Source organism: Cebus imitator, unplaced genomic scaffold (assembly GCF_001604975.1).
Source record: "Cebus imitator isolate Cc_AM_T3 unplaced genomic scaffold, Cebus_imitator-1.0 Scaffold181, whole genome shotgun sequence".
In the NCBI taxonomy this organism is placed as follows: Eukaryota; Metazoa; Chordata; class Mammalia; order Primates; family Cebidae; genus Cebus; species Cebus imitator.
Window position 1 is genome coordinate 1,930,384 of NW_016107496.1, and position 10,321 is coordinate 1,940,704.

General features: G+C 46.4%; 1 protein-coding gene across 2 annotated transcripts in view; it reads left to right on the forward strand.

Moving 5' to 3' along the window:
- The first annotated feature begins 27 nt into the window (after window positions 1-27).
- The window catches only part of SMARCD1 (SWI/SNF related, matrix associated, actin dependent regulator of chromatin, subfamily d, member 1), a 14,624-nt gene continuing 4,330 nt past the window's right edge, over window positions 28-10,321 (forward strand). The window contains exons 1-11 of one of the 2 annotated variants that reach the window (XM_017545819.2): window positions 28-600; window positions 1,193-1,380; window positions 1,657-1,699; window positions 1,791-1,913; window positions 2,398-2,520; window positions 3,572-3,688; window positions 4,951-5,052; window positions 5,313-5,474; window positions 5,567-5,664; window positions 8,007-8,142; window positions 10,076-10,198. In XM_017545819.2, coding sequence (XP_017401308.1) covers window positions 424-600; window positions 1,193-1,380; window positions 1,657-1,699; window positions 1,791-1,913; window positions 2,398-2,520; window positions 3,572-3,688; window positions 4,951-5,052; window positions 5,313-5,474; window positions 5,567-5,664; window positions 8,007-8,142; window positions 10,076-10,198 — 1,392 coding nt within the window. In that variant the 5' untranslated portion in view covers window positions 28-423. The remainder of the gene's footprint in view (window positions 601-1,192; window positions 1,381-1,656; window positions 1,700-1,790; window positions 1,914-2,397; window positions 2,521-3,571; window positions 3,689-4,950; window positions 5,053-5,312; window positions 5,475-5,566; window positions 5,665-8,006; window positions 8,143-10,075; window positions 10,199-10,321) is intronic. The other variant, XM_017545820.2, reaches the window with a different exon arrangement.

Sequence of the window (10,321 nt, forward strand, 5' to 3'; positions counted from 1 at the left end):
ACGAAAAGCAATCAAAGCGTTTTGGAAAGTTAATGCCATGCGTGAAGATGAAGCTATTACTCCAAGCCCCTCTTCATCAGAGGGCTAGAGTAAGGGCAGGGTTGAGACGGGCTGAGGCTGTGGTCCCTCTTTCCAGGTCCTTGTCTTCCTCCCGTCGGCCTGGGGGCGCCCGCTCACGGGGCTTTTCTATCCCAGAGTTCTTCTCTATGGTTTTCCCTCCAGGACCGTGAAGGCGGGAGGGCGTGGCCAGCACGCCTTTTCCGCTAGTCGCCCCCCTCTAGCCCACAGTCTCGCTGCCCTGAGCCTCCCGTGCCGGCCGGCCGGCCGGGGGAACAGGCGGGAGCTCGGGGGGCTCACGGGGGGGGGGGCGGGGGGAGTTCCGGTTCCGGTTCTTTGTGCAGCTGCATCGGCGGCTCCGGGAAGATGGCGGCCCGGGCGGGTTTCCAGTCTGTGGCTCCCAGCGGCGGCGCCGGAGCCTCAGGAGGGGCGGGCGCGGCTGCTGCCTTGGGCCCAGGCGGAACTCCGGGGCCTCCAGTGCGAATGGGCCCGGCTCCGGGTCAAGGGCTGTACCGCTCCCCGATGCCTGGAGCGGCCTATCCGGTGAGTGGGGCAGGAGGAGGGGCGCGCGGGTCGGGGGCGGGGCCGAACGGGACCTGGGAGTGACAGGGGTCGGGGGAGAAGTAGGTGGGACTACCTTGGGAGGGGTTCGGGCTCTGGGTGGGGGTTGAGGGAGGCAGTTAGCGTTCAGGCACCTGATCCTATGGGCATTGTTTCCTTGGGGAGTCGGTAGAGAACCAGGGTGGGTGAAGTGGGTCCGGGATACCTTTACGAGGGCCGGAGTGCAAAGGGGCTTGAGCAGCTCTATCCAGTGATCAGAGGACCAGAGATGTAGCTGGCAAATTGAGGTCAGCTTCTAGATAGTAGCTAGCAGAGTAAATGTGGAATTCGAGATGTCCGATGTGTCCGATCCAAAATAGACTGAGGAGAATTTCAATATAATCTGACTCTCTTACGTTTCGGACCCTATTTTTCTATGGAGTCACTACTGGAGCAAAGGGTTCTCCTCTCATTGTCCTCCATTCCATCCCTAAACCTTACTTCATTCAAATAACTCAGGCATCCTCTGCTTTTTTTTCTTGGTGGGGTTTAGCAGGTGAAACCATGACATCTCTGGGTCCTTTCCCCTCTGTAGAGACCCGGTATGCTGCCAGGCAGCCGAATGACACCTCAGGGACCTTCCATGGGGCCTCCTGGCTATGGGGGGAACCCTTCAGTCCGACCTGGCCTGGCCCAGTCAGGGATGGACCAGTCCCGCAAGAGGCCTGCCCCTCAGCAGATCCAGCAGGTCCAGCAGCAGGCGGTCCAAAATCGAAACCACAAGTAAGATATCCTAGGGCAGAGGGAGGGAGGGAGGAGGCCTGGGAGGACACAGGTGGTGGGAGTACCTGAACCAAGAAGTGGTGGTGCTTTGTTAGCAGATGGTCCTACAGGACTGATCCTTGAGAATGCTTGGTGGTGGTGGTGGTGGTGGTGGTTCTTTGATTTGAGAGAAGTTTTGCGATTTCTTCGCATTACTATAAATGGACATGCTGACAGCTTATTTTCACATTCTGACTAGTTCTGTCTCAACCTGATAATGGTATGTATTCCCAACAGTGCAAAGAAAAAGAAGATGGCTGACAAAATTCTACCTCAAAGGGTGAGTCCAGGCTATAGGTCTTCTGGAAAGTGTGGTGAGTTTGAGTGTAGAGATGATCATCCTAGATCTCATTAATTTTTCTGTTCCTAAGATTCGTGAACTGGTACCAGAATCCCAGGCCTACATGGATCTCTTGGCTTTTGAAAGGAAACTGGACCAGACTATCATGAGGAAACGGCTAGATATCCAAGAGGCCTTGAAACGTCCTATCAAGGTAACACAGGAAAGCACTAGGCAGAGAGCCAAAGGAGAGGACCCAGGAACCTTCAGCAGGCTTAGCATGAGAAATCAAAGGCACAGCACAACTCTCCTTGGCATTTAAATTGCATCTCTCCCTTCCGCCTACAAACTGAGAATTACATTAGGAGGATAAGAACAGAATGGCAAAGGGGGAGGGGCTCTTGATGTCTCTTGTACTAGAAATATACCCTTGTCCATGTTTTTGCTATAACTGCTCTGCTACCTTGGGAACCTGGCACTTTGCATGACTTTGTCCACCTGGCATCCCACTGTATACAGTTGTACTTAGGCTGATGGCCAGTACTCCTCTTCTAAATGGAATCTTTATCCATCCATCCAAGGGACTGGGTAGACAGTAAGCCAGTCTATTAGGAGTAATTTTGGGGTTTGGGGAGACCCTTGTCTTCAACATCAGACCACTGCAGCCCCACGATCAATCCTGTTTCTGCCTTCCTCAGCAAAAACGGAAGCTGCGAATTTTCATTTCTAACACTTTCAATCCGGCTAAGTCAGATGCCGAGGATGGGGAAGGGACGGTGGCTTCCTGGGAGCTTCGGGTAGAAGGACGGCTCCTGGAGGATGTGAGTTCAAGGTCCATCATGGTTGGCATCTAGGGTGGGAGCTGCTGGGAATGAACAGTGTTGTCTGGTCAGCAGGAAGCCTAACTGGTGCTCACAGCTCCTTTTGGGAGCAGTAGGGAGAGGGATGCTCTGTTCCCTGCACAAAAGACAATAGTCCTTTGTGTTTTGCCCCCACACCTTTGGCCCTCACTGGTACCATTTGGAGAACCTTATTGTCCTGGGATCTGACTTGTTGTTAACCTTCCTCTTGGTGCTGCTGGCTGTTGGATTTAGCCATATTTGTAGATTATTTAGGGGTTCTTTTTGTTTTTTATTTTTAATCAAGTGAGTTTGCATTCATTTTGAGGCCATGTTTCCTCTCTGAGTCCTTGTGGTATCTCCATCATCCCAGCTTTCATTGGAGACACCCTGCAGTTTAAGTGGGATAGATTTCTCTGACACGCTCTTTGTTGCTTCCTGAGGAGCATCAGCTGACAGGTGATAGCCCCCAAACTTCCCACCCCAGAAGCTCCTCGGGGAAGCTCACCTTTCTCTCATTCCCTTACATTCTCTGGCTCTATTTTTAGCTGCTCACAGGCAAGCTAATTGGAATGCACTTTTGCAGGAGAACCAGGGCTCAGTGTCAGAGCCTCCTTCTCTATATAGGTCTGGTCCATCTGCTGGTGGTGTCATTCTGTCCAAATAAAGCTGTTTTTGTTCTGGCTGCTTATTGCCTGTGATTCATTTCCCCTCTAGAATCAGACTTTTCCCTGCTCAAACTCGCTTAGTTATGTGTAATGGTTTGCTTAACTTGCCACATTTCCCTTGAGCAAATGAGGTGGGGTAAAACAGTGACCCCGTAGGTGTTCTAGGCTGCACCTTCAGGGTTCTGTTGCTACCATGACTGGTTTAATACCTGCAGATGCCTGCTTTGCCTGTCTCTCCTAAGAGATATTCAGAAGATATTTTTGAGTTTTTTCCTATTGCTGTTGGGGTTCCTTTTTCATAGGATTTTGTCTTGGGAAGTTTCTTTTGGCCATTTCTAACATGATTTTTCTTTTCTCTCCTTTAGTCAGCCTTGTCCAAATATGATGCCACTAAACAAAAGAGGAAGTTCTCTTCTTTTTTTAAGTCCTTGGTGATTGAACTGGACAAAGACCTGTATGGGCCAGACAACCATCTGGTAGAAGTGAGTAGTTCTGCCTTCTAGGCTTTGACTCTGATTGGAGGATGATGGACTTGGGAGCCATATTTGAATGTCTAAGAAGGGGAGATAGAAAGTAGTCACTCTGGGTGTACACAGTACTACTCCAGGTATACAGTTTGCACATTGACCTCTAGGTGGCACTAGCATGTTTAGTTAGGACTAAGGGCTCTTGTAATCTAACTTGTCTCATCTTTTGATGTTACTATCCTGGTCACTGCCACCTCTTTCAAGGGAAATTCTACTGGTGGCCTCTTGTACATGCCAGGCCACCTCTGCATCTTGCTTGCTAATGATGGTGAGATGTGGCTATCCATGCACCTATCATACTTTTTCCTGGTAGCAGTTGCTATAATTAGAGGGATTGACTGATAGGGTACTAGTACTTGCCAGGGTCACCATCAGGAACTTCCTCTTGGTCTCTGCTCCGTTTAGATTTACATTCCAATTCACCAAAAATCCTTTATTAAGATGCCTGATTGCACACCGTTTTGAAACCCATGTTAGCAACAGTATTCTTTGGGATACAGGCAAAACCAGAATGATAGTCCAGCCAGCACTCCAAGTGAACTTAACCTGCTCCTTTCTTTGCCAGTGTAGCTGCAGCCCCTTAACCTCAACCACTAAGAGACATGGGAAGGTCTTTACCACCTAATAAGGGAAGTAAGTCATAGAATCAATAGAAATTTGTAAATATATTTAACTTAATTTTATAGCAATAGAGTATAGTGGTTAAGAATGTGGACTGTAGAATCAGACACACCAGAGCTTAGATTGCAGCTCTACCGCTTATTGGCTGTTTGACCTAAGCAAGTTACTTTATTCTGCTGAGCGTTAGTTTTCTTATCTGTAAAATAGGTATAAGTGTGCCTATCTTGTATAGATGTTTGGAAAGTGATAATCCAGGTAAATGTCTTAGAATATTCTCGCACATGGTACTCAGTAAATGATAGCTATGTTATGTTACTGTTCACATGTGTATTAGCCATTTTGTGGATAAAATTATCACTGGACATTCAGGCTTACTTAAATGTAACCACAAACAGAATTAAAAGGTTAATCTACTTATACACGGACAGTAATCCCAAAGCCATATGCAGTTTTTAAAAATGCCTCATGCTATTGCTATTACTCTTCTCCAGTAGCCTCAATAATCAAAGTTGAATATTCAGTCATTACAGAAGCTCTTCCCTCCCACCCCAGCTCTTCCTCTGGGAGAGCACCCCCTGACATCTTCCTCTCTGTAGTGGCACAGGACCGCCACTACCCAGGAGACCGATGGCTTTCAGGTGAAGCGACCAGGAGACGTGAATGTACGATGTACTGTCCTACTGATGCTGGATTACCAGGTATTCTGTGGTGGTGTGAGGGGGGTCCAGCTTTCACAGCCACATCCAGTCAGCAGTCTCCCCTTAAAGGGTTTGCGTCTAGTTGTGAATAATTTGCCACTTTGGCATAGAGATAAGAGTCTTAGTGATCTCTGAGTTCTTTCCTAGAATTTTTCTGTCCCAGAAAAAGCTCCACATTGTTTGTTGAATAGCTTGAATGTATTACTGCATATAGACCCAGCTAACTAGCTTCATACCCTATACCCTTTGGTTCCCTGCAGCCTCCCCAGTTTAAATTAGACCCCCGCCTAGCTCGGCTTCTGGGCATCCACACCCAGACTCGTCCAGTGATCATCCAAGCACTGTGGCAATATATTAAGACACATAAGCTCCAGGATCCTCATGAGCGGGAGTTTGTCATCTGTGACAAGTACCTGCAGCAGGTAAGTAATGGACCCATTGTTTTGCTAGAATCTGTTAGACTACTAGTTATACTCAAAATGCTAACCTCAGGTGCATCTGCCCTTTGCCACAGATCTTTGAGTCTCAACGTATGAAGTTTTCAGAGATCCCTCAGCGGCTCCATGCCTTGCTTATGCCACCAGAACCTATCATCATTAATCATGTCATCAGGTAGGCCTGTGTGTGAGGGGTAGTGCTATGCTGGAGCTGCCTTCTACCAACTTGCATGAGCCAGTTGTCAAATTTTCAGGAATTTTGCAAACAGGTTGTTAAACAAAGCTGTTATTTACAATTAAATTATATAAACTTATAATTAAATATATTAGATTAAAAGTGGGTAACATACTCAAAATGTATTACTTCCTCATTATTACATTTTATTGTATTTGTGCTCTTGAGGTTATTTTTGCCTATTGTATTTGCCTGTTGTATTTGCCTATTTTTATCTGGTGGAAATATGATACAATGTGTTTATCTGTTATCGCACATCTCTTCCCAACTCTGAACAGTAATGTGATGTTGGTAGCTTGCAATCAGAATATTTAAGCCCCAGAGATCAGAAAATGCCACACACCTGGGCTCTTCCTCCTGCCCTCCTTTGGAAGATCAGTTGTTAAACATTTACCAGGTCTTCACTGATAGAAGGGCTCAGGGCCCATCTTTTCTCTGGATGGTTCAGCATTCAAGTCTGAGCCTTCAATTATGCTACTTCTATTCACTTTTTTGTTTAGAAGATGGAGAGCAAGTCACCTCTAGGCAGATAGGGAGTGAAAAAAAGTCATTTCTTCTCAAAGCAGCATGTCTCTGTAGTTGGATATAGTCTCCTTGCCTTCCTTCCTTTACTCAATATTAATTCCAGTAAGGATTTTTTTTTTCTTTTGATCCTGAACCTATAAGACGATAGAGAGGAAGATTAAAAAAAAAAAAAAGATAAGACCCTGAACCATCACTAGGAGTAACTCCTCAACCTATAAATTAGGTCAGTAGAAGTTGATCTGTCCTGTATTCCTATGCTTAAAGTTAGACCACTTTAAATTTTGTGTTTGACTTTCATTCTGGGGTCAATTTTAATTTAAAATGGAGAAAGCCAGGCACAGTAGCATGTTCCTTGTAGACCTAGCTACTCCAGAGGCTGAGGTGGGTGTATTGCTTGAGCCCCCGAGTTTGAATCCAGCCTGGGCAACGTAGCAAAATCCTGTCTCTGAAACAATGAAAACAGATGTGTTTGTTTAAACATAAAGACTCTCACTCTGTCACCCAGGCTGGAGTGCAGTGGCACAATGTTGGCTCACTGCAACCGCTGCCTCTTAGGTACAAGCGATTCTCTTGCAAGTAGTTGTAATTACAGGCATGTGCCACCATGCTGGCTAATTTTGTATTTTTAGTAGAGATGGGGTTTCACCATATTGGCCACGCTGGTCTTGAACTCCTGGCCTTGAGTGATCTGCCTGCGTTGGCCTCCCACAGTGCTGGGAATATAGGCATGAGCCACCACACGTAGCCAAAAAAGTTTTAAAAATTACTATTTTTTTTTTTTTTGAGACAGAGTCTCTCTCTGTTGCCCAGGCTGGAATGCAGTGGTGTAATCAGGGCTCACTGCATCCTCAACCTCCTGAGCTCAAGTGATCCTCCCACCTCAACCTCCTGAGTAGTTGGGACCACAGGTGTGTGCCACCATGCCCAGGAATTATTTTGAAATTTTTTGTAGAACCAGGTGTCTTACTGTGTGGTGTAGGCTGGTCTTGAATTCATGGGCTTAATCAGTCCTCTCACCTCAGCCTTCCAAAGTGTTAGGATTACATGCCTGAGCCACCATGGCCCACTAAAAAAAAATTTTTTTTTTTTTTTTTTGAGATAGTCTTACTGTCATGCAGGCTGGAATGTAGTGGCACGAACTTGGCTCCCTACCCTCTGCCTCCCAGGTTCAAGAGAGTCTCCTGCCTCAGCTTCCCGAGTAGCTGGGGCTACAGGTGTGAGCTACCACGCCTGTCTAATTTTTTAGTAGAGAAGGGGTTTCACCATGTTGGCCAGGCTGGTCTTGGACTCCTGACCTCAGGTGATCACCCGCCATGGCCTCCCAAAGTGCTGGGATTACAGGTGTGAGCCACCACGCCTGGCTGCCAAAATTTTTTTTAAAGGGAGAAAGATAGCATCGATTTCCTGCTGTAGCAGTGATTTCCTCTGGAGAGGAAGGAAACACTTTTCACTGGATACCTTTTGTACTGCTTGAATGTTTACCATTGAATTTTTAAAGAAATCAACTCTATTGAAGTATAATTTATATATAACAGATTATACCAATTGAAAGTGTGGTTTGAAGACTTTGGCAGACGTGTATACCACATAGCTGCCACAATAAACATTTCTGTCACACCCAAAAGTTCTTGGAGTTAGCCCCCTTTTGCAGTTAGCCCCCTTTCTCTTCATCCTGGACCTTCTTTTTGACCCTGTGTAATTAGGTCTTAGGGGACAAGGACAAGCTCTTTACCAAGCTCCTTTGGTTTCCTGTCCAGTGTTGACCCGAATGACCAGAAAAAGACAGCTTGTTATGACATTGATGTTGAAGTGGATGACACCTTGAAGACCCAGATGAATTCTTTTCTGCTGTCCACTGCCAGCCAACAGGAGATCGCTACTCTAGACAACAAGGTAGGGGTCTGTGCCCTCGATAGTTGGGTGCCACCAACCCCCATCACAGCTTCAAGGCCTCCTTTTGATTCTTAGTATTCATTCAAAATATGGTGATACCCAGTGTATGTCAGATACTGTGCTTGGTACTGGTTTGAGCCAGACTCAAATGAATTCTGATTCTGGGGATATTCTTAATAACACTGAGCCTCGGTTTCTGATTTGTAGAATAGAGACCATATTACCTATTTTTTTTTCCCAGAAGGAATCTTGCTCCGTTGCCCAGGCTGGAGTGCAGTGGTGCAATCCCGCCTCACTGGAACCTCCACTCCCTGGGTTCAAGTGATTGTCCCATCTCAGCCTCCCAAGTATCTGGGATTACAGGCGCCCACCACCACACCCAGCTAATTTTTGTATTTTTGTAGAGACGGGGTCTCACTAAAATGTTGGCCAGGCTGGTCTCCAACTCCTGACCTCAAATGATCTGCCCGCCTCAGCCTCCCAAAGTACTGGTATTATAGGCATGAGCCACCAAGCCCAGTCCATAATACCTATTTTAATCAGGTTGCTATGATGATTAAATGAGGAATTGTATGTAAAGACATGAGGCTATATCTGGCACACAAGAATAACAAATGGCAACTCCTGCTACTATTATTGTTATCATTATTATTAGACACAGTCCTTGCAAATAAAGCCAACAGTGCTATGGGAACACAAAGGAGAAAGGGAGGCTTTCCTGGAAGAGTTGATGTCTCAACTAAATCTTGAAGGACAAAGTGGGTGTTAATGAAAGGGCAAAAAGGATAGTGGTGTTGGGGGTATAGGAAACAGAAGACATTCCAGAAAGAGGGAATAGGGCATGTAAAGGTCCACAGAGGAGAGAGCGAGCCTGGTGTCTTCAAGAAGTACAGGCCGTTTAGTGTGCTAGAGGCAGCACAGGGTGCCAGGGACGCTTCGGGAAGACAAACTAGATAGGGAGCCAGATACCTAGTCATGAAGAAGCTTTGATTCAGAGAAAACTGGTTTATGTTTTTTCCTGACCACTGTGTGTGGCAGCTGGTTAAGAGATCATTACCAGTGGAGGGACTGATGCTATTTGTATGTAGAATGATCACTTGGAGAAAGGTGGAGAATAATTTGTCAGAGGGCAGGAAGCCCAGTTAGGAGGCTGATGCAGTAATCCATATGAGATGTGTTGAGGCCCTAAACTTACAGTCCCGACAGTGAGCATGGAGATAAGTAGATAGATTTGAGAGGTGTCAAAGTGGAATTAAAGGAATTTGGCCACTGGTTGGATTAGAGTGAGGGGTGAGGGAGAAGGAAATGTTAGGATGACTCCCAGGTCTCTAGCTTGGGTAGACGGTAGTATTCGCTATGACTGGGAAGAGGGGAGGAGGAGTAGGTATTGGAGAAAGGGTAGTGAATTTAGTTTTAGAGATGTCAAGTTTAAGCAGTTGGATTAGTTGGAATTTATAAAATGGACTCTGGGCTGCAGACTGGGGATTTATTACCCTGTCATTGGTAACGGAAGACATACAAGTCAAAGAAATTTACTGGGAGGAGTATGTAGAATGAGAAGATACTTGAAAACAAAATCCAGAGATGGGAGCTTTTGAGACAGCCCCATATGCCAGTCCTTTTCTTCTTGAGAGCACGTTTGGACTTATTGTGCACTTGTGCTGTGGAATAAGTATTCATCGTGTAGCCTTGCCCATGGTGCGCATTGAGGAGACCAAAAGGAAAACTTTCCACACAAGGGGATACAGAGAGAGACAAGGGCAAATTACCTGCTGAAAGAATGCCAAGGATCGGAGCAGTTGGAGCTCTGTATGGTGATGCCAGCTCTGGGCAGCACCGTGCCTAGGTTGGGAGTGGCATGTGGAGTTGTCAGGCACCACCTGCTATTTAACTTCTCATTTTTCTATGGTATGAGCTTTGTTCTTCCTTTCAGATCCATGAGACAATAGAAACCATCAACCAGCTGAAGACTCAGCGGGAGTTCATGCTGAGCTTTGCCAGAGACCCTCAGGGTTTCATCAATGACTGGCTTCAGTCCCAGTGCAGGGACCTCAAGGTAAAGAACCTAGGAGAGCCTGGCTAACACAGTGAAACCCTGTCTCCACTAAAAATACAAAAAATTAGCCAGGTGTGGTGGCATGCGCCTGTAGTCCCAGCTACTCGGGAGGCGGAAGCAGGA